The sequence below is a fragment of the Oncorhynchus kisutch genome, linkage group LG14 (genome assembly GCF_002021735.2).
Source record: "Oncorhynchus kisutch isolate 150728-3 linkage group LG14, Okis_V2, whole genome shotgun sequence".
In the NCBI taxonomy this organism is placed as follows: domain Eukaryota; kingdom Metazoa; phylum Chordata; class Actinopteri; order Salmoniformes; family Salmonidae; genus Oncorhynchus; species Oncorhynchus kisutch.
This window is the reverse complement of record NC_034187.2, coordinates 28,723,440-28,745,596: the sequence shown is the minus strand read 5'-3', so window position 1 is coordinate 28,745,596 and position 22,157 is coordinate 28,723,440. Positions and strand designations below refer to the sequence as shown.

The 22,157-nt window shown below is 48.8% G+C and overlaps 2 protein-coding genes across 7 annotated transcripts in view; one reads left to right on the top strand and one right to left on the bottom strand.

Annotated features, from left to right (window-relative positions):
* The window catches only part of LOC109904035 (regulator of G-protein signaling 6), a 68,051-nt gene extending 47,842 nt beyond the window's left edge, over window positions 1-20,209 (top strand). For 2 of the 6 annotated variants that reach the window (XR_004202736.1, XR_004202737.1), the window contains exons 8-17: window positions 424-500; window positions 12,931-13,012; window positions 13,335-13,409; window positions 13,547-13,651; window positions 13,809-13,981; window positions 15,493-15,618; window positions 15,898-16,084; window positions 16,743-16,835; window positions 17,130-17,434; window positions 17,692-17,755. Coding sequence is in view for 4 of the 6 variants with exons in the window: in XM_020501102.2 (XP_020356691.1) it covers window positions 424-500; window positions 12,931-13,012; window positions 13,335-13,409; window positions 13,547-13,651; window positions 13,809-13,981; window positions 15,493-15,618; window positions 15,898-16,084; window positions 16,743-16,835; window positions 17,130-17,171; window positions 17,375-17,434; window positions 17,692-17,742 (1,071 nt within the window). In the remaining 2 variants the exon portion in view is untranslated. Of the gene's footprint in view, window positions 1-423; window positions 501-12,930; window positions 13,013-13,334; window positions 13,410-13,546; window positions 13,652-13,808; window positions 13,982-15,492; window positions 15,619-15,897; window positions 16,085-16,742; window positions 16,836-17,129; window positions 17,435-17,691 lie in introns of all 6 variants that reach the window. The other 4 variants (XM_020501103.2, XM_031788197.1, XM_020501102.2 and 1 more) reach the window with 3 other exon arrangements.
* Window positions 19,544-22,157, bottom strand: part of LOC109904036 (zinc finger protein DPF3-like) — a 46,894-nt gene continuing 44,280 nt past the window's right edge. The window contains exon 10 of the mRNA XM_020501104.2: window positions 19,544-22,030. The gene's annotated coding sequence lies outside the window, so the exon portion shown is untranslated. The remainder of the gene's footprint in view (window positions 22,031-22,157) is intronic.

Sequence of the window (22,157 nt, the reverse complement as noted above, 5' to 3'; positions counted from 1 at the left end):
GAGTGCCCTATTCCCCCTACTGGAACCGTCGTCAGTACACTATCTATACACTACAGACCTGTTAAACCAAGCTGTCATCTACACAACTCAGCTTCTCTCAGATCACATGCCATGCCCCTGAGCTCTAGTCTATTTCATGCTCTATAGGTTAGGTGGTCGGGTCAGAGTGTTGTTTTCCCCACATAAAAAAATAGGTATTTTCAGTGATTATGTGCAGGTACAACAGATGTTTGCATTGCTCATGTGCCGAGCAGATGGCATTATTACGTGCAAATTACAACAGCCGTGATATTACTTGCTGATTAAGCTGAGATGGCTTGCTTCATGCAGTAAGAGAGTTATGCATTATAGCAATGTAATTACCCAAGAACCTTCACTGGTTTACTCTCACCCCTCATGTCTCTATGATTGGGGATCTTACAGGAGAACCTCGCTCGACTGCAGAGGGCCTTCGCCAGGAAGTGGGAGTTCATCTTCATGCAAGCTGAGGCACAGGTCAAGTGAGTGGACAGTAACTAGGCAAAAGAACATACACAACGTATTGTGGTTTTAATACGTTGTCTATTGTGCCATATGTCAGTGTACTCCCTATGTCTCATTCACTGATGACTATAGAGAGTCAGATGCATACCCCTAGGTTACTTTCTAGGTGACCTTTTAATCTTTGTCTTTTATCAATGTTCCTTCTATTACGCCTCCATCTGCTGGTTGACATTTGTAAACACAGCACAGATCAGATACAGTCTATTCAACACGATATCAGGAAATTAAAAAAGGTCATCATGAACCTTTCAAATTATTATAGTCTGAGCACTAAGTATTTACTGTTGTTAGGTAGAGGTAAGAGATTATACATTAAGCTCTGCTAAATTCAGAGAGAAATAGGCCACCAAGCACTTATCAGAAAATGTCAGTTATGTAAGAATTGTACCCTACCAGCGGCCATACCACAGATTGCTTGATGAAGCAACGAGACAGGTTGTGACCTACACTTCGAGCTTTTACCCTCCTCGGGTCTCTAAATAAGAGTGACACATCTATCTGTGTACTCAGTATCAACCTGGCTCTGCCCTCTGTCCCCTACCCTCAGTATTTACCTGTCTCTGTCCTCTGTCCCCTACCCTCAGTATTTACCTGTCTCTGTCCTCTGTCCCCTACCCTCAGTATTTACCTGTCACTGTCCTCAGTCGTCTACCATCAGCATCAACCTGGCTCTGTCCTCTGTCCCCTACCCTCAGTATCAACCTGGCTCTGTCCTCTGTCGTCTACCCTCAGCATCAACCTGGCTCTGTCCTCTGTCCCCTACCCTCAGTATTTACATGGCTCTGTCCTCTGTCCCCTACCCTCAGTATCAACCTGGCTCTGTCCTCTGTCCCCTACCCTCAGTATTTACCTGTCTCTGTCCTCTGTCGTCTACCCTCAGTATCAATCTGGCTCTGTCCTCTGTCCCCTACACTTAGTATCAACCTGGCTCTGTCCTCTGTCCCCTACCCTCAGTATTTACCTGGCTCTGTCCTCTGTCCCCTACCCTCAGTATTTATCTGGCTCTGTCCTCTGTCGTCTACCATCAGCATCAACCTGGCTCTTTCCTCTGTCGTCTACCCTCAGCATCAACCTGGCTCTTTCCTCTGTCCCCTACCCTCAGTATTTACCGGTCTCTGTCGTCTACCCTCAGTATCAACCTGGCTCTTTCCTCTGTCCCCTACCCTCATTATTTACCTGTGTCTGTCCTCAGTCGTCTACCCTCAGTATCAACCTGGCTCTGTCCTCTGTCCCCTACCCTCAGTATCAACCTGGCTCTGTCCTCTGTCCCCTACCCTCAGTATTTACCTGTGTCTGTCCTCTGTCGTCTACCCTCAGTATTTACCTGTCTCTGTCCTCTGTCGTCTACCCTCAGTATCAACCTGGCTCTGTCCTCTGTCCCCTACCCTCAGTATCAACCTGGCTCTGTCCTCTGTCCTCTACCCTCAGTATCAACCTGGCTCTGTCCTCTGTCCCCTACCCTCAGTATTTACCTGTCTCTGTCCTCTGTCCCCTACCCTCAGTATCAACCTGGCTCTGTCCTCTGTCGTCTACCCTCAGTATCAACCTGGCTCTTTCCTCTGTCCCCTACCCTCAGTATCAACCTGGCTCTGTCCTCTGTCCCCTACCCTCAGTATCAACCTGGCTCTGTCCTCTGTCCTCTACCCTCAGTATCAACCTGGCTCTGTCCTCTGTCCCCTACCCTCAGTATTTACCTGTCTCTGTCCTCTGTCCCCTACCCTCAGCATCAACCTGGCTCTGTCCTCTGTCCCCTACCCTCAGTATCAATCTGGCTCTGTCCTCTGTCCCCTACCCTCAGTATCAACCTGGCTCTGTCCTCTGTCCCCTACCCTCAGTATCAACCTGGCTCTGTCCTCAGTCCCCTACCCTCAGTATTTACCTGTCTCTGTCGTCTACCCTCAGTATCAACCTGGCTCTTTCCTCTGTCCCCTACCCTCATTATTTACCTGTGTCTGTCCTCAGTCGTCTACCCTCAGTATTTACCTGTCTCTGTCCTCTGTCCCATACCCTCAGCATCAACCTGGCTCTGTCCTCTGTCCCCTACCCTCAGTATTTACCTGTCTCTGTCCTCTGTCGTCTACCCTCAGTATCAATCTGGCTCTGTCCTCTGTCTCCTACCCTCAGTATCAACCTGGCTCTGTCCTCTGTCCCCTACCCTCAGTATTTACCTGGATCTGTCCTCTGTCCCCTACCCTCAGCATCAACCTGGCTCTGTCCTCTGTCCCCTACCCTCAGTATCAACCTGGCTCTGTCCTCTGTCCCCTACCCTCAGTATTTACCTGTGTCTGTCCTCTGTCGTCTACCCTCAGTATTTACCTGTCTCTGTCCTCTGTCGTCTACCCTCAGTATCAACCTGGCTCTGTCCTCTGTCCCCTACCCTCAGTATCAACCTGGCTCTGTCCTCTGTCCTCTACCCTCAGTATCAACCTGGCTCTGTCCTCTGTCCCCTACCCTCAGTATTTACCTGTCTTTGTCCTCTGTCCCCTACCCTCAGTATCAACCTGGCTCTGTCCTCTGTCGTCTACCCTCAGTATCAACCTGGCTCTGTCCTCTGTCCCCTACCCTCAGTATTTACCTGTCTCTGTCCTCTGTCCCCTACCCTCAGCATCAACCTGGCTCTGTCCTCTGTCCCCTACCCTCAGTATTTACCTGTGTCTGTCCTCTGTCGTCTACCCTCAGTATTTACCTGTCTCTGTCCTCTGTCGTCTACCCTCAGTATCAACCTGGCTCTGTCCTCTGTCCCCTACCCTCAGTATCAACCTGGCTCTGTCCTCTGTCCCCTACCCTCAGTATTTACCTGTGTCTGTCCTCTGTCGTCTACCCTCAGTATTTACCTGTCTCTGTCCTCTGTCGTCTACCCTCAGTATCAACCTGGCTCTGTCCTCTGTCCCCTACCTTCAGGATCAACCTGGCTCTGTCCTCTGTCCTCTACCCTCAGTATCAACCTGGCTCTGTCCTCTGTCCCCTACCCTCAGTATCAACCTGGCTCTGTCCTCTGTCCCCTACCCTCAGTATCAACCTGGCTCTGTCCTCTGTCGTCTACCCTCAGTATCAACCTGGCTCTGTCCTCTGTCCCCTACCCTCAGTATCAACCTGGCTCTGTCCTCTGTCCTCTACCCTCAGTATCAACCTGGCTCTGTCCTCTGTCCCCTACCCTCAGTATTTACCTGTCTCTGTCCTCTGTCCCCTACCCTCAGCATCAACCTGTCTCTGTCCTCTGTCCCCTACCCTCAGTATTTACCTGTCTCTGTCCTCTGTCGTCTACCCTCAGTATCAATCTGGCTCTGTCCTCTGTCCCCTACCCTCAGTATCAACCTGGCTCTGTCCTCTGTCCCCTACCCTCAGTATTTACCTGGCTCTGTCCTCTGTCCCCTACCCTCAGTATCAACCTGGCTCTGTCCTCTGTCCCCTACCCTCAGTATTTACCTGGCTCTGTCCTCTGTCCCCTACCCTCAGTATCAACCTGGCTCTTTCCTCTGTCCCCTACCCTCATTATTTACCTGTGTCTGTCCTCAGTCGTCTACCCTCAGTATCAACCTGGCTCTGTCCTCTGTCCCCTACCCTCAGTATCAACCTGGCTCTGTCCTCTGTCCCCTACCCTCAGTATTTACCTGTGTCTGTCCTCTGTCGTCTTCCCTCAGTATCAACCTGGCTCTGTCCTCTGTCGTCTACCCTCAGTATTTACCTGTCTCTGTCCTCTGTCCCATACCCTCAGTATCAACCTGGCTCTGTCCTCTGTCCCCTACCCTCAGTATTTACCTGGCTCTGTCCTCTGTCCCCTACCCTCAGTATCAACCTGGCTCTTTCCTCTGTCCCCTACCCTCATTATTTACCTGTGTCTGTCCTCAGTCGTCTACCCTCAGTATCAACCTGGCTCTGTCCTCTGTCCCCTACCCTCAGTATCAACCTGGCTCTGTCCTCTGTCCCCTACCCTCAGTATTTACCTGTGTCTGTCCTCTGTCGTCTTCCCTCAGTATCAACCTGGCTCTGTCCTCTGTCGTCTACCCTCAGTATTTACCTGTCTCTGTCCTCTGTCCCATACCCTCAGCATCAACCTGGCTCTGTCCTCTGTCCCCTACCCTCAGTATTTACCTGTCTCTGTCCTCTGTCGTCTACCCTCAGTATCAATCTGGCTCTGTCCTCTGTCTCCTACCCTCAGTATCAACCTGGCTCTGTCCTCTGTCCCCTACCCTCAGTATTTACCTGGATCTGTCCTCTGTCCCCTACCCTCAGCATCAACCTGGCTCTGTCCTCTGTCCCCTACCCTCAGTATCAACCTGGCTCTGTCCTCTGTCCCCTACCCTCAGTATTTACCTGTGTCTGTCCTCTGTCGTCTACCCTCAGTATTTACCTGTCTCTGTCCTCTGTCGTCTACCCTCAGTATCAACCTGGCTCTGTCCTCTGTCCCCTACCCTCAGTATCAACCTGGCTCTGTCCTCTGTCCTCTACCCTCAGTATCAACCTGGCTCTGTCCTCTGTCCCCTACCCTCAGTATTTACCTGTCTTTGTCCTCTGTCCCCTACCCTCAGTATCAACCTGGCTCTGTCCTCTGTCCCCTACCCTCAGTATTTACCTGTGTCTGTCCTCTGTCGTCTACCCTCAGTATTTACCTGTCTCTGTCCTCTGTCGTCTACCCTCAGTATCAACCTGGCTCTGTCCTCTGTCCCCTACCCTCAGTATCAACCTGGCTCTGTCCTCTGTCCTCTACCCTCAGTATCAACCTGGCTCTGTCCTCTGTCCCCTACCCTCAGTATTTACCTGTCTTTGTCCTCTGTCCCCTACCCTCAGTATTTACCTGTCTTTGTCCTCTGTCCCCTACCCTCAGTATCAACCTGGCTCTGTCCTCTGTCGTCTACCCTCAGTATCAACCTGGCTCTGTCCTCTGTCCCCTACCCTCAGTATTTACCTGTCTCTGTCCTCTGTCCCCTACCCTCAGCATCAACCTGGCTCTGTCCTCTGTCCCCTACCCTCAGTATTTACCTGTGTCTGTCCTCTGTCGTCTACCCTCAGTATTTACCTGTCTCTGTCCTCTGTCGTCTACCCTCAGTATCAACCTGGCTCTGTCCTCTGTCCCCTACCCTCAGTATCAACCTGGCTCTGTCCTCTGTCCCCTACCCTCAGTATTTACCTGTCTCTGTCCTCTGTCCCCTACCCTCAGCATCAACCTGGCTCTGTCCTCTGTCCCCTACCCTCAGTATCTACCTGTCTCTGTCCTCTGTCGTCTACCCTCAGTATCAATCTGGCTCTGTCCTCTGTCCCCTACCCTCAGTATCAACCTGGCTCTGTCCTCTGTCCCCTACCCTCAGTATTTACCTGGCTCTGTCCTCTGTCCCCTACCCTCAGTATCAACCTGGCTCTGTCCTCTGTCCCCTACCCTCAGTATTTACCTGGCTCTGTCCACTGTCCCCTACCCTCAGTATCAACCTGGCTCTGTCCTCTGTCCCCTACCCTCAGTATTTACCTGGCTCTGTCCTCTGTCCCCTACCCTCAGTATTTATCTGGCTATGTCCTCTGTCGTCTACCCTCAGCATCAACCTGGCTCTTTCCTCTGTCGTCTACCCTCAGCATCAACCTGGCTCTTTCCTCTGTCCCCTACCCTCAGTATTTACCTGTCTCTGTCGTCTACCCTCAGTATCAACCTGGCTCTTTCCTCTGTCCCCTACCCTCATTATTTACCTGTGTCTGTCCTCAGTCGTCTACCCTCAGTATCAACCTGGCTCTGTCCTCTGTCCCCTACCCTCAGTATCAACCTGGCTCTGTCCTCTGTCCCCTACCCTCAGTATTTACCTGTGTCTGTCCTCTGTCGTCTACCCTCAGTATTTACCTGTCTCTGTCATCTGTCGTCTACCCTCAGTATCAACCTGGCTCTGTCCTCTGTCCCCTACCCTCAGTATCAACCTGGCTCTGTCCTCAGTCGTCTACCCTCAGTATCAACCTGGCTCTGTCCTCTGTCCCCTACCCTCAGTATCAACCTGGCTCTGTCCTCTGTCCCCTACCCTCAGTATTTACCTGGCTCTGTCCTCTGTCCCCTACCCTCAGTATCAACCTGGCTCTGTCCTCTGTCCCCTACCCTCAGTATTTACCTGGCTCTGTCCTCTGTCCCCTACCCTCAGTATTTATCTGGCTATGTCCTCTGTCGTCTACCCTCAGCATCAACCTGGCTCTTTCCTCTGTCGTCTACCCTCAGCATCAACCTGGCTCTTTCCTCTGTCCCCTACCCTCAGTATTTACCTGTCTCTGTCGTCTACCCTCAGTATCAACCTGGCTCTTTCCTCTGTCTCCTACCCTCATTATTTACCTGTGTCTGTCCTCAGTCGTCTACCCTCAGTATCAACCTGGCTCTGTCCTCTGTCCCCTACCCTCAGTATCAATCTGGCTCTGTCCTCTGTCCCCTACCCTCAGTATTTACCTGGATCTGTCCTCTGTCCCCTACCCTCAGCATCAACCTGGCTCTGTCCTCTGTCCCCTACCCTCAGTATCAACCTGGCTCTGTCCTCTGTCCCCTACCCTCAGTATTTACCTGTGTCTGTCCTCTGTCGTCTACCCTCAGTATTTACCTGTCTCTGTCCTCTGTCGTCTACCCTCAGTATCAACCTGGCTCTGTCCTCTGTCCCCTACCCTCAGTATCAACCTGGCTCTGTCCTCTGTCCTCTACCCTCAGTATCAACCTGGCTCTGTCCTCTGTCCCCTACCCTCAGTATTTACCTGTCTCTGTCCTCTGTCCCCTACCCTCAGTATCAATCTGGCTCTGTCCTCTGTCGTCTACCCTCAGTATCAACCTGGCTCTGTCCTCTGTCCCCTACCCTCAGTATTTACCTGTCTCTGTCCTCTGTCCCCTACCCTCAGCATCAACCTGGCTCTGTCCTCTGTCCCCTACCCTCAGTATTTACCTGTGTCTGTCCTCTGTCGTCTACCCTCAGTATTTACCTGTCTCTGTCCTCTGTCGTCTACGCTCAGTATCAATCTGGCTCTGTCCTCTGTCCCCTACCCATAGTATCAACCTGGCTCTGTCCTCTGTCCCCTACCCTCAGTATTTACCTGGCTCTGTCCTCTGTCCCCTACCCTCAGTATCAACCTGGCTCTGTCCTCTGTCCCCTACCCTCAGTATTTACCTGGCTCTGTCCTCTGTCCCCTACCCTCAGTATCAACCTGGCTCTGTCCTCTGTCCCCTACCCTCAGTATTTACCTGGCTCTGTCCTCTGTCCCCTACCCTCAGTATTTATCTGGCTATGTCCTCTGTCGTCTACCCTCAGCATCAACCTGGCTCTTTCCTCTGTCGTCTACCCTCAGCATCAACCTGGCTCTTTCCTCTGTCCCCTACCCTCAGTATTTACCTGTCTCTGTCGTCTACCCTCAGTATCAACCTGGCTCTTTCCTCTGTCCCCTACCCTCATTATTTACCTGTGTCTGTCCTCAGTCGTCTACCCTCAGTATCAACCTGGCTCTGTCCTCTGTCCCCTACCCTCAGTATCAACCTGGCTCTGTCCTCTGTCCCCTACCCTCAGTATTTACCTGTGTCTGTCCTCTGTCGTCTACCCTCAGTATTTACCTGTCTCTGTCCTCTGTCCTCTACCCTCAGTATCAACCTGGCTCTGTCCTCTGTCCCCTACCCTCAGTATCAACCTGGCTCTGTCCTCAGTCGTCTACCCTCAGTATCAACCTGGCTCTGTCCTCTGTCCCCTACCCTCAGTATCAACCTGGCTCTGTCCTCAGTCGTCTACCCTCAGTATTTACCTGGCTCTGTCCTCTGTCCACTACCCTCAGTAACAACCTGGCTCTGTCCTCGGTCCCCTACCCTTAGTATTTACCTGGCTCTGTCCTCTGTCCCCTACCCTCAGTATTTATCTGGCTATGTCCTCTGTCGTCTACCCTCAGCATCAACCTGGCTCTTTCCTCTGTCGTCTACCCTCAGCATCAACCTGGCTCTTTCCTCTGTCCCCTACCCTCAGTATTTACCTGTCTCTGTCGTCTACCCTCAGTATCAACCTGGCTCTTTCCTCTGTCCCCTACCCTCAGTATTTACCTGTCTCTGTCCTCTGTCGTCTACCCTCAGTATCAACCTGGCTCTTTCCTCTGTCCCCTACCCTCAGTATCAACCTGGCTCTGTCCTCTGTCCTCTACCCTCAGTATCAACCTGGCTCTTTCCTCTGTCCCCTACCCTCATTATTTACCTGTGTCTGTCCTCAGTCGTCTACCCTCAGTATCAACCTGGCTCTGTCCTCTGTCCCCTACCCTCAGTATCAACCTGGCTCTGTCCTCTGTCCCCTACCCTCAGTATCAACCTGGCTCTGTCCTCTGTCCCCTACCCTCAGTATCAACCTGGCTCTGTCCTCTGTCCTCTACCCTCAGTATCAACCTGGCTCTGTCCTCTGTCCCCTACCCTCAGTATTTACCTGTCTCTGTCCTCTGTCCCCTACCCTCAGCATCAACCTGGCTCTGTCCTCTGTCCCCTACCCTCAGTATTTACCTGTCTCTGTCCTCTGTCGTCTACCCTCAGTATCAATCTGGCTCTGTCCTCTGTCCCCTACCCTCAGTATCAACCTGGCTCTGTCATCTGTCCCCTACCCTCAGTATTTACCTGGCTCTGTCCTCTGTCCCCTACCCTCAGTATCAACCTGGCTCTGTCCTCTGTCCCCTACCCTCAGTATTTACCTGGCTCTGTCCTCTGTCCCCTACCCTCAGTATCAACCTGGCTCTGTCCTCTGACCCCTACCCTCAGTATTTACCTGGCTCTGTCCTCTGTCCCCTACCCTCAGTATTTATCTGGCTATGTCCTCTGTCGTCTACCCTCAGCATCAACCTGGCTCTTTCCTCTGTCGTCTACCCTCAGCATCAACCTAGCTCTTTCCTCTGTCGTCTACCCTCAGCATCAACCTGGCTCTTTCCTCTGTCCCCTACCCTCAGTATTTACCTGTCTCTGTCCTCTGTCGTCTACCCTCAGTATCAACCTGGCTCTGTCCTCTGTCCCCTACCCTCAGTATCAACCTGGCTCTGTCCTCTGTCCTCTACCCTCAGTATCAACCTGGCTCTTTCCTCTGTCCCCTACCCTCATTATTTACCTGTCTATCCTCAGTCGTCTACCCTCAGTATCAACCTGGCTCTGTCCTCTGTCCCCTACCCTCAGTATCAACCTGGCTCTGTCCTCTGTCCCCTACCCTCAGTATCAACCTGGCTCTGTCCTCTGTCCCCTACCCTCAGTATCAACCTGGCTCTGTCCTCTGTCCTCTACCCTCAGTATCAACCTGGCTCTGTCCTCTGTCCCCTACCCTCAGTATTTACCTGTCTCTGTCCTCTGTCCCCTACCCTCAGCATCAACCTGGCTCTGTCCTCTGTCCCCTAACCTCAGTATTTACCTGTCTCTGTCCTCTGTTGTCTACCCTCAGTATCAATCTGGCTCTGTCCTCTGTCCCCTACCCTCAGTATCAACCTGGCTCTGTCCTCAGTCGTCTACCCTCAGTATCAACCTGGCTCTGTCCTCTGTCCCCTACCCTCAGTATCAACCTGGCTCTGTCCTCTGTCCCCTACCCTCAGTATTTACCTGGCTCTGTCCTCTGTCCCCTACCCTCAGTATCAACCTGGCTCTGTCCTCTGTCCCCTACCCTCAGTATTTACCTGGCTCTGTCCTCTGTCCCCTACCCTCAGTATTTATCTGGCTATGTCCTCTGTCGTCTACCCTCAGCATCAACCTGGCTCTTTCCTCTGTCGTCTACCCTCAGCATCAACCTGGCTCTTTCCTCTGTCCCCTACCCTCAGTATTTACCTGTCTCTGTCGTCTACCCTCAGTATCAACCTGGCTCTTTCCTCTGTCCCCTACCCTCAGTATTTACCTGTCTCTGTCCTCTGTCGTCTACCCTCAGTATCAACCTGGCTCTGTCCTCTGTCCCCTACCCTCAGTATCAACCTGGCTCTGTCCTCTGTCCTCTACCCTCAGTATCAACCTGGCTCTTTCCTCTGTCCCCTACCCTCATTATTTACCTGTGTCTGTCCTCAGTCGTCTACCCTCAGTATCAACCTGGCTCTGTCCTCTGTCCCCTACCCTCAGTATCAACCTGGCTCTGTCCTCTGTCCCCTACCCTCAGTATCAACCTGGCTCTGTCCTCTGTCCCCTACCCTCAGTATCAACCTGGCTCTGTCCTCTGTCCTCTACCCTCAGTATCAACCTGGCTCTGTCCTCTGTCCCCTACCCTCAGTATTTACCTGTCTCTGTCCTCTGTCCCCTACCCTCAGCATCAACCTGGCTCTGTCCTCTGTCCCCTACCCTCAGTATTTACCTGTCTCTGTCCTCTTTCGTCTACCCTCAGTATCAATCTGGCTCTGTCCTCTGTCCCCTACCCTCAGTATCAACCTGGCTCTGTCCTCTGTCCCCTACCCTCAGTATTTACCTGGCTCTGTCCTCTGTCCCCTACCCTCAGTATCAACCTGGCTCTGTCCTCTGTCCCCTACCCTCAGTATTTACCTGGCTCTGTCCTCTGTCCCCTACCCTCAGTATCAACCTGGTTCTGTCCTCTGTCCCCTACCCTCAGTATTTACCTGGCTCTGTCCTCTGTCCCCTACCCTCAGTATTTATCTGGCTATGTCCTCTGTCGTCTACCCTCAGCATCAACCTGGCTCTTTCCTCTGTCGTCTACCCTCAGCATCAACCTAGCTCTTTCCTCTGTCGTCTACCCTCAGCATCAACCTGGCTCTTTCCTCTGTCCCCTACCCTCAGTATTTACCTGTCTCTGTCGTCTACCCTCAGTATCAACCTGGCTCTTTCCTCTGTCCCCTACCCTCAGTATTTACCTGTCTCTGTCCTCTACCCTCAGTATCAACCTGGCTCTGTCCTCTGTCCCCTACCCTCAGTATCAACCTGGCTCTGTCCTCTGTCCTCTACCCTCAGTATCAACCTGGCTCTTTCCTCTGTCCCCTACCCTCATTATTTACCTGTCTGTCCTCAGTCGTCTACCCTCAGTATCAACCTGGCTCTGTCCTCTGTCCCCTACCCTCAGTATCAACCTGGCTCTGTCCTCTGTCCCCTACCCTCAGTATCAACCTGGCTCTGTCCTCTGTCCCCTACCCTCAGTATCAACCTGGCTCTGTCCTCTGTCCTCTACCCTCAGTATCAACCTGGCTCTGTCCTCTGTCCCCTACCCTCAGTATTTACCTGTCTCTGTCCTCTGTTGTCTACCCTCAGTATCAATCTGGCTCTGTCCTCTGTCCCCTACCCTCAGTATCAACCTGGCTCTGTCCTCTGTCCCCTACCCTCAGTATTTACCTGGCTCTGTCCTCTGTCCCCTACCCTCAGTATCAACCTGGCTCTGTCCTCTGTCCCCTACCCTCAGTATTTACCTGGCTCTGTCCTCTGTCCCCTACCCTCAGTATCAACCTGGCTCTGTCCTCTGTCCCCTACCCTCAGTATTTACCTGGCTCTGTCCTCTGTCCCCTACCCTCAGTATTTATCTGGCTATGTCCTTTGTCGTCTACCCTCAGCATCAACCTGGCTCTTTCCTCTGTCGTCTACCCTCAGCATCAACCTGGCTCTTTCCTCTGTCCCCTACCCTCAGTATTTACCGGTCTCTGTCGTCTACCCTCAGTATCAACCTGGCTCTTTCCTCTGTCCCCTACCCTCATTATTTACCTGTGTCTGTCCTCAGTCGTCTACCCTCAGTATCAACCTGGCTCTGTCCTCTGTCCCCTACCCTCAGTATCAACCTGGCTCTGTCCTCTGTCGTCTACCCTCAGTATTTACCTGTGTCTGTCCTCTGTCGTCTACCCTCAGTATTTACCTGTCTCTGTCCTCTGTCCCCTACCCTCAGTATCAACCTGGCTCTGTCCTCTGTCCCCTACCCTCAGTATCAACCTGGCTCTGTCCTCTGTCCTCTACCCTCAGTATCAACCTGGCTCTGTCCTCTGTCCCCTACCCTCAGTATTTACCTGTCTCTGTCCTCTGTCCCCTACCCTCAGTATCAACCTGGCTCTGTCCTCTGTCGTCTACCCTCAGTATCAACCTGGCTCTGTCCTCTGTCCCCTACCCTCAGTATTTACCTGTCTCTGTCCTCTGTCCCCTACCCTCAGCATCAACCTGGCTCTGTCCTCTGTCCCCTACCCTCAGTATTTACCTGTCTCTGTCCTCTGTCCCCTACCCTCAGTATTTACCTGTCTCTGTCCTCTGTCCCCTACCCTCAGCATCAACCTGGCTCTGTCCTCTGTCCCCTACCCTCAGTATTTACCTGTCTCTGTCCTCTGTCCCCTACCCTCAGCATCAACCTGGCTCTGTCCTCTGTCCCCTACCCTCAGTATCAACCTGGCTCTGTCCTCTGTCATCTACCCTCAGTATCAACCTGGCTCTGTCCTCTGTCCCCTACCCTCAGTATTTACCTGTCTCTGTCCTCTGTCCCCTACCCTCAGGATCGACAGGAAGAAGGACAAGGTGGAGAGGAAGATATTGGACAGCCAAGAGAGGGCATTCTGGGACGTCCATCGCCCTGTGGTGAGCTGAGGGCTGAGGGGAGTTGGTGGTGAGCTGAGAGGAGGTAGTGTTTCTGGGGACTGAGGGAGGGCTGGAGAGAGGATGTGATGAGAGGACAGGGAGTGTTACAGTGAAAGTCCCATAGGGCTCTACTGTTAGAACAATAAAGGGTTCTATCAGTCTAGTTGTATAGTGTGGCCTGGGTTAGCCTGAATTAGACAGGGTTCTGTATTATCCAACTCCTCTGTGGTTGTAATGTTGAATGAAGGCTAGCCTCCAGGCTAGGGCAGGATACTGCCTGGTGACCCACTATAATCTGACCTAGAAACTAACTCTCTTACAGCCAGGCTGTGTAAATACCACAGAGATGGACATTCGCAAGTGCCGTAGAGAGAAGAATCCACAGAGGGTGAAAAAGGTAAGGAATAAGGCTTTTAGTGGTGAGTGGTCTCTCTGTTTGTGTATATATGTATATGTTCTGTGCGGCACGTGCCTGTGTTGAGGGTGAGCGTATAAGCAATAACAGACATGTATATCCATTCTGTCCCTGTCCAGTCGGTGTATGGGGTAACAGACGACACCCAGACTCAGAGTCCAGTCCACCAGTCCCTCCCGTCCCAGCCGGTCAGGAAGCCCACCAGAGAGGACGTGCAGAAGGAGGTAACACACTGTGATGCTCCTGACAGGTCATTACTATCACCGCCATTATCCATTATCTCCTGCTGTCTGTCTGTCTGTCTCATTCATAACTCCAGCTCACTTCTGAGTAATGCGGGTACTATCGTATTCTGCCATCGTTAATTATTTTCTCCCTCAGATTTCCTTCTTGAACATCCAGCTGGACAGACACTGTATGAAAATGTCCAAAGTAGCAGACAGCCTCATGGGCTACACGGAACAGTTCATGGTCTACGATCCTTTGGCGTCAACCATTGAACCGTCCAACCCCTGGATCAGCGATGACATGACCTTCTGGGACCTGGAGGCTAGGTGGGTTCACTGGGGAGGCAGCGTGAGGCTATAGGTACCATGGACACCGTGCACAGACATCACTAGTCAACACAATCAGTCTTCAAATGACTGGTGAGGTCAGGCAGAGGGTTGGTGCTGTCAGGTGCTGTCTGAAATGACATGATAGCCCAATGGCTAGCTCCTCTTTCTTTCCCTATGCAATCAACATTTTCAACAGCATCCACAACCACAATGTAATGCACACTACCGGTCACAAGTTTTAGAACACCTACTCATTCAAGGGTTTTTCTTTATTTTTACTATTTTCTACATGGTATAATAATAGTGAAGACATCAAAACTATGAAATAACACATAGTAGTAACCAAAAAAGTGTTAAACAAATCTAAATATATTTTAGATTTGAGATTCTTCAAATAGCCACCCTTTGCCTTGATGACAGCTTTGCACACACTTGGCATTCTCTCAACCAGTTTCATGAGGTAGTCACCTGGAATACATTTCAATTAACAGGTTGCCTTCTTAAAAGTTCATTTGTGGGTACAGAAGGTAGCCCTATATTATTATGGCAAGAACAGCTGAAATAAGCAAAGAGAAATTACAGTCCATCATTACTTTACGACATGGTCAGTCAATATGAACAATTTCAAGAACTTTTAAAGTTCAACTGCATTCGCAGAAACCATCATGAAACTGCAGCCCAAATAATTGCTTAATTTATGGTCAAATTACTGCAAAGAAACCACTACTAGAGGACACCAACAAGAAGAAGAGACTTGCTTGGGCTAAGAAACACAAGCAATGGACATTCGACCAGTGGAAATGTGAGTCCAAATTTGAGATTTTTGGTTCCAACCGCCATGTCTTTGTGAGACGTGGTTTGGGTGAACGGATAATCTCTGCACGTGTATTTCCCACCATAAAACATGGAGGAGAAGCGAGATGCCATCCCATCTGGTTTGGGCTTAGTGGGACTATCATTTGCTTTTCAACAGGACAATGACCCAACACACCTCCAGGCTGTGTAAGGGCTATTTTACCAAGAAGGAGAGTGATGGAGTGCTGCATCAGATTACCTGGCCTCCACAATCCCCCAACCTCAACCAAATTGAGATGTTTTGGGATGAGTTGGACTGCAGAGTAATGGAAAAGCAGCCAACAAGTGCTCAGCATATGTGGGAACCCCTTCAAGACTGTTGGGAAAGCATTCCAGGTGAAGCTCGTTGAATGCCAAGAGTGTGCAAAGCTGTCATCAAAGGAAAGGGTGTCTATGTGAAGAATGTAAAATCTAAATATATTTTTGGGTTACTTTATGATTCCATATGTGTTATTTCATAGTCTTGATGTCTCCACTATTATTCGACAATGTAGAAAATAGTAAAAATAAAGAAAAACCTTTGAATGAGTAGGTGTTCTAAAACTTCTGACCGGTAGTGTATGTATTGTGGGAAGATCATGTACAGTTAACCAGGTCTGTTTTAAGTCTGAAAGGCATCATGGTTGTCTCTCTCCGTTCTTCCCTGTGAGCAGCCGGGACCCCAGCCAGCACCGTGTGAAGAAGTGGGGCTTCTCTCTGGAGGAGGCCCTAAAGGACCCAGCAGGGCAGGAAGCATTCCTCAAGTTCCTGGAGTCTGAGTTCAGTTCAGAGAACCTCCGGTGAGAGATAGAGCCTTACAGTGACAGCTCACAGTGATACACAGTCACTATCCTCTTTCATTCTACTGTTTCACATCCATTTCAATTCCCCAGGCCATTAGATAGAGAGACTTTTGAGTAGCGGTAATGAGATGTGAAACAGGGAAACAGGGGATGAGGGAATGACTGCACTGAATGTCCACAGGGGGGAGCTCTCCTCTCCTGGCAGATAATAATGGGAAGTGAATGCTGCAGACACTGATCTCTATTGGCTGTGCCCTCCCTGTGCCCCTTGGCTAGGTTCTGGTTGGCAGTGCAGGACCTGAAGCGGAGGCCCCTGGAGAACGTGGCAACCAGGGCCCAGGAGATCTGGCAGGAGTTCCTGGCAGAGGGAGCGCCCAGCTCCATCAACTTGGACTCCCACAGCTATGAGCGCACCAGCCATAACCTCCAAGACCCTGGACGATACAGCTATGAGGACGCACAGGTATGTATCACCACCTCCCCTATGCACACAAACGCATATGCACGCACGCCCACACACACAGTCAATACTGCTGCCACTACTGCATATACAGTAAACCCCCTGCAGTGGCTGAGAGGGGTGTGGATGGATCGATGGAGTGTGAAGGAAGTGAGTGAATAGCGGTGAAGAATCTGTGGTTGCCAGGGCCCACCCTTACCGTAGTTGCAAACAACCGAATGCATTCGGTTTTCAGGGATACAGTTCATTCAACCTAGCTTCATTTTCCTCTGAAAAACGGATGTGGAAACTCAGCTCAGTTGTCTTTTTAGGCCTGCTATGTTAGGTTAGCCAGGGCCTAATGGGCCGAGTAATGCCTATGAATAGCCCATGCATTCATCCTAGATTCCTTAGGTTCAAACTGTATTAGCTCTGTTTGATGGTGACTGCCTGATGGTGCATTAGCGTGGATGGCTCTGTGTTCACTCAGCCCTGTCTCGGGAGACTCCTCCCTCCCACCCTCCGTACCTCTCCCTCCCCCCCTCAGTCCCTCCATGTTAGCACGCATGGTTAACATTCAGCTCCCCCGTGCCTTCTTACATAATCTCAACTCTCCCTGTCTCTCTCTCTTCCCCCCCCCCCCCTCCCCCCTCATCACCACCACCTCTTCCCTCTTCTCCAGGAGCACATCTTCAAGTTGATGAAAAGTGACAGCTATGCACGCTTCCTGAGATCTAACATCTATCAGGACCTCCTGCTAGCCAGAAAGAAGCCGGTGAGCTCTACTATAACTAACCCTAATCAGTCGCACCCTCCACCTGGGATATTGTGCATTTACTAAATATGTTTGAAAGCACTCCATCCATTTTTGGAAGAGGATACATTTATAATAAAATCTACACTTTCTACAGATACTATATCTCCATTTACATCTAAACTGAGACATTAGCTTACCTTTGCTTGATTATTTTTGTCACTTATTATATTCTTTGACTCCTTCAGATTTATACATACAATCATGGCTCTCTAAAACAGAAAATAAAGCAAGTCCTGTTATACTGTGTACTAGGATGATCAGCACCACAGCAGATCAAAGCATCATCTTCTCTTGGTGAGCAGCATCCCTGTGTTATCTAGTCCCCTGAAAAGGCACTCCCCCCTGCTGGCCTGGTCCCTAGCTTCTCTACCACAGCCACTGCTTCTGGCTTCATGGCCTAAAATGTGTTTTGCCTTGAAACGCTTCTAACCTTCCCTCATCTCCTCCCCTCCCCGTGTCTCTCACCGTTTCTCACCCCCACACCACCCTGCCTCTAGTCACAGACAGAGAGTGAGCAGGGCCGTCGTACCTCCCTGGAGAAGTTCACCCGCAGTGTGGTAAGTTACCAGGAACTAGGGATGTGACACAGGCACGCGGCCCAACGAAGACCTTTTTCAAGGTCAAAATGATTGTGAAGGCTAGTAGTACAGAGGTCTTTTACTTGCATTTCTTTTTTAAAAATCTGAAAAGGACAGGTAAGTGCTCAACATGTTGGCAGGGATAGCTTGTCTAAGTACTTTCTTGGCACAGCAATGTACACAGACTGCATGGTTTTTCAGAAACCCAGCCACTAAAGTTTGTTTCCATCTTCCAGGGAAAGTCTTTGACGGGCAAGCGGCTGACAGGGCTGATGCAGTCCTCCTGACACTGCCTGGGCAGGAGGGGCACAGACAGACACCCCTGGAGGGGTCATGACCATGTGGGGAGAGGGGCGTGCTGGGGCAGGAGGCTCTCTTCTGAAGGGTTACAGACAGTACCATGCAGAACTGGGGTTAGGAATACTCACAGAACCACAGAGGAATGGATCATGCCAGCCAGGGCGGGCCTTGACCCACTCACTACATGGCATGCATACAGTACAGGCACACACAGACACACACGGTTACAGTAGGGCGACATACAAGCTCAAAGAGTCATAATGGGGTATATACACATATATATACACATATATATATATATACGTATATAAACATTTCCATCTGCCCTCACTAGGCAGTCAGCAATAAAGACAGCAGGATAATAAATCTCTCTTTTTTTATATCTATCTAAATCTATATCATATTTTTTCTTATACAGTACACCGTATAATCCTGTTCACTGATGGAAACTTAAAACCTGTTATTTTTTGCAGTGATTGGGAATATATTTTTATTTGCCCATAAATCTAAGGTATTATAATTGTTATTATAGAAGACCGGTTAAGTAACTTTGAGGGAAATTCTCCATGCTTCATTACATTCCAAGAGTAGTTATAAGGCCTTGATAGAGAATCTACAATGAATCATTGCATGTTTCATCAAAACATTTAGTTTGTTTAGAATTCATGCTGTGGTTGGATTTTTATTGATTGAAATCATGAAGTCCAATTGAGGTCAACGGCTTATTTTTCAAAGGAGACCTGGACAAGAAAGCTCTAGTATTTTACATAGACGATCATACACTCTAGAACACCTACCATTTGATTCAATCAATATAGATAGCTATAATGTTTCAAAAACCCCTATCCCTTATGGAAAATGTCAATAATGTCAATGACTTTATAAATGTGTGATTTCAGCCTTATTTAGTATTTTACATGGCATCATGGGGTTTACATATTATTCTGGACCTATTCAAGCAGATACATGCCAAATAAGTGCCACGTCTGATCAGTCGCAGAGATACTTAAGTGACATTCACATGCCTTACAGGCCCCTAATGAAAATAGCCCTGCATCACTACCATCTAATGGAGAGTAAAAACCATGCACAACCTCTGTGGAACATGGTGGCCTGCCCTGCCCTAACAGGAGGTGTGGCAGGAATATTTATTTAATGTCAAATTATTTATTAACCTTCTTTAACCAGGGGAACCCATTGAGACCAGGGCCTCATTTCACCCCACAAGCAGAGGTGTCCTACAGTATAACGTTTAACAGCCTAAGAATTTCAGTTTTATTCAGTACTAGCCTTTCTGTTGCATGAGTGTCAATGTAAACCATTACCTACATGCTCAGTCATTTATCCATAGTCCAGTCTTTGGGTCAGAGAGATGTGTATGTGCTCATCATGTTGCAAGCCATTGTTATATTTGCCAAACAGTGTGCATGCTTGTTAGGGAAAATGCTCTGGCGAAATGGAGTTTAGGGAGTCTGAGCTGGGGAGTAAAAGTCACGTGAACAAAGACCCAGCAAGCTGCTTGGTTCCTCTTCTATCTTCAAACACAAACAAAAGGGAAATGCCCTCGAGCCCCACCACTGAACAGAACAGGAGCATCACTGCTGAAAGGACAAACTCATGATATACACCTGACTGATATATTGCATCCACCCCTGGAACTGGAACATACAGTACATACAGTACATACCACTTCTACCCTCCCAAAGTCCTGAGCTAGAAGAGGGTATCATTCACAGCACAACAACAACTCCCTCGTGTGGTGAGGGGGAGGGGGGGGGGCACATGATCAACTCAGATCAAAGTTTATTAGTTGCATACACAGTTATGCCAGAGACAATATTATGAAAGACAAATCGAGAGCTAGGTACTATAATGTTCAATCTGCATTGTCAAAATTCAGTTATTGACAGTTCTGTTCAGTGTTCTCTATCTATATAGTGATCTAAATACCACAATTCATGTGAAGTTAAAAATAAAAAATTGCTGAGACCAAAGGGTTCGGAACTTTAAAGCCAATTATATTAGAATAATCTTTTTTTCAGATAGAACGTTATAGTCCCAAGTTCTTGAAATACTGAGATAATTATTTAAATAATTGTTTCAATTAGAGTTACTGCAATACACTGTACTGGTTAATATTTATGATTATCATAAACTGATAACCTCTTGACTGTAAGGTAGAGATGCTTCATGTATTGAGTCAGTGCTTAAAAATATTGTTGGCACAAACACAATAGTGTACAGAGTGTATTGTATATAAATCGACTCTATAGATTTCCATGATCTAAAAGCACATGTTATGTATGGTATGGGCACATTACTATGCATGTAACATATCCAGGGAATTTGTGCTTCTAGTTTCTCAAACAGCAAGATGACTATTATAAATGTAAAATACCCATGCACCTGATATCTTGTGGGCACCAAATAATAAAACCTTTGGACCTCTGTCTACATGGTGACCTCTCATTTACAGTATGTGGTAACATTGTAATTACTACAATAGTGTTACATAGGACCGCAGAAAAACATCCCCAAATATCCAGAGAGGGCAGAGTCTCATTCTTTATTTTCTTTCAATACAATAAAAATAGTTTAACAAAGACTTAAATTCTCTCGATTTGAGTTATTTACAGTTGAAGATAAAATGACTGGTCAAGTCCATTTCATCTCTTGGCTCTATTCCGACCCCTGTGCTTCCTTCTAACTCAGGAAGGCTTGCTAAGAGCTCTGGGGTTATTGCTGTTTCTGACTCTTTGATGAGGTATACACTAGCTAAGCTATGCACTAGTACATGATTGGTGGTGATGACACTTGTTTCTATACAGACAGACATCACTGACTTCCATGAAGTGTTGGTTGGAAGTATACTGTATCATGATGTTTGTTCCAGTGAGAGAAAAACAATGACCATAATAGCAACCAGGTTGTCATTTAATATGACTAACTTAAGACCTTTAAGGATACCATGGAAACACAGTAATTGATGGGGAGGTTGTTGTTGATAACAAAATAATTCTCCATTAGAAGTCCTAAAAACTGGATGAAAGGGTCCCTGAGGGAATTCAGTGTTAAGAATGTTTATGTGAGTGAGTGTCTAGAGTCAACATTTAAGACACAAAATATCTGATAGGAAATGATCTGATGCGATTGGTCAAAGAAAGATCTGAATTGGGCTGCCCGTGTAAACGCAGCTATATAGCACTTAAGCAAAATGTTTTTTAAAAAACATTGTTTTACAGCTTAAAGACTCCTTCTGCAATTGTAAGCAACTATCCTTGCATTATGCACACATGCCTTGTAAGTGATTCTGGACAAAAGCATTTGACAAGTGAGTCAGAGGAAGGAGAAAATATGGAGTAATGTGCCCATGAACTTTGTTGGGCACAGTTCAGAATACTGTGATTTGTTAAAGCTGGGATCACTAAACGTGTTATTGTGATGACTAAACCATAGGGATACAATCACATAAAGGCAGGCAGGGGACAGTGGCTGACAATGAATGCATCATGACGCAGAGAGAACAATCAACAGCAGTACAAATCATACGCCTGAGTAGAAGTAGGTATTGTAGAAAGACAGAGGTATAAACAAAGCCAGAACAAACCGAATAATAAAATATCCACCTCTCACCAAAATGACACCAACAACCCAAACTGTCAATATCGTGTTCAAAACTAAGGAACATAGCACGATTCTAACTTCAGGATGAAAGGGATTCAAGAAAGCTCTTGATTTGTTTGACCCGCTCAAGTGACATTAAAAAGAGTAAGAGAATGTCTAAGTAGTCCAGAGGTTTTGTTGTATAAGTGACAGAGGAAGTCCAGTACCGCCGCTATGACAGGGGCAGAGGTTAAAGTTCAGGGTGGTTCCAGTGAGGTCACTGGGTCATCATGGCTGTCAGAGCTGGTTTCTTGCCTGGGTCGCAGGCTGGCACAGTGATGAAGTTAATGACGTCTCAGTGTCACATTGGATCCCGCCGGCTGGGCATGGTGGCCACAGCCGTAGAGGACGAAAACACAGGAGAAAAACAATACATTCTCAGGGGGGAAATTGCTTCAAAAAGAGAAAATATCTGAGTTAGGGAGGATTAGGTTATGTGGTCGCTGGCAGGCTGGCATTATAGTGGTTGGACGGATGGATGTTTGGTGGCTGACTGCCAGACGGATAGGGTCTTTGGGCCCAGTGAAGGGGTGTGTGGAGGCCCAGTCGAGGGTCCTGAACCTCACCCCTCACTGGCTGCAAAGCCCCCTGGGTCCTCATGCCATGGTACTCCTACAACAGAGACAAATGGGTCAGATTGTGGAGTCACACACACTCCAAAATAGCTGGCATAAAACCAACAGTTGTTTTTATCTTTATTGATGGCAAATGCAAGGCATGAACTGATGGAATAAGAATA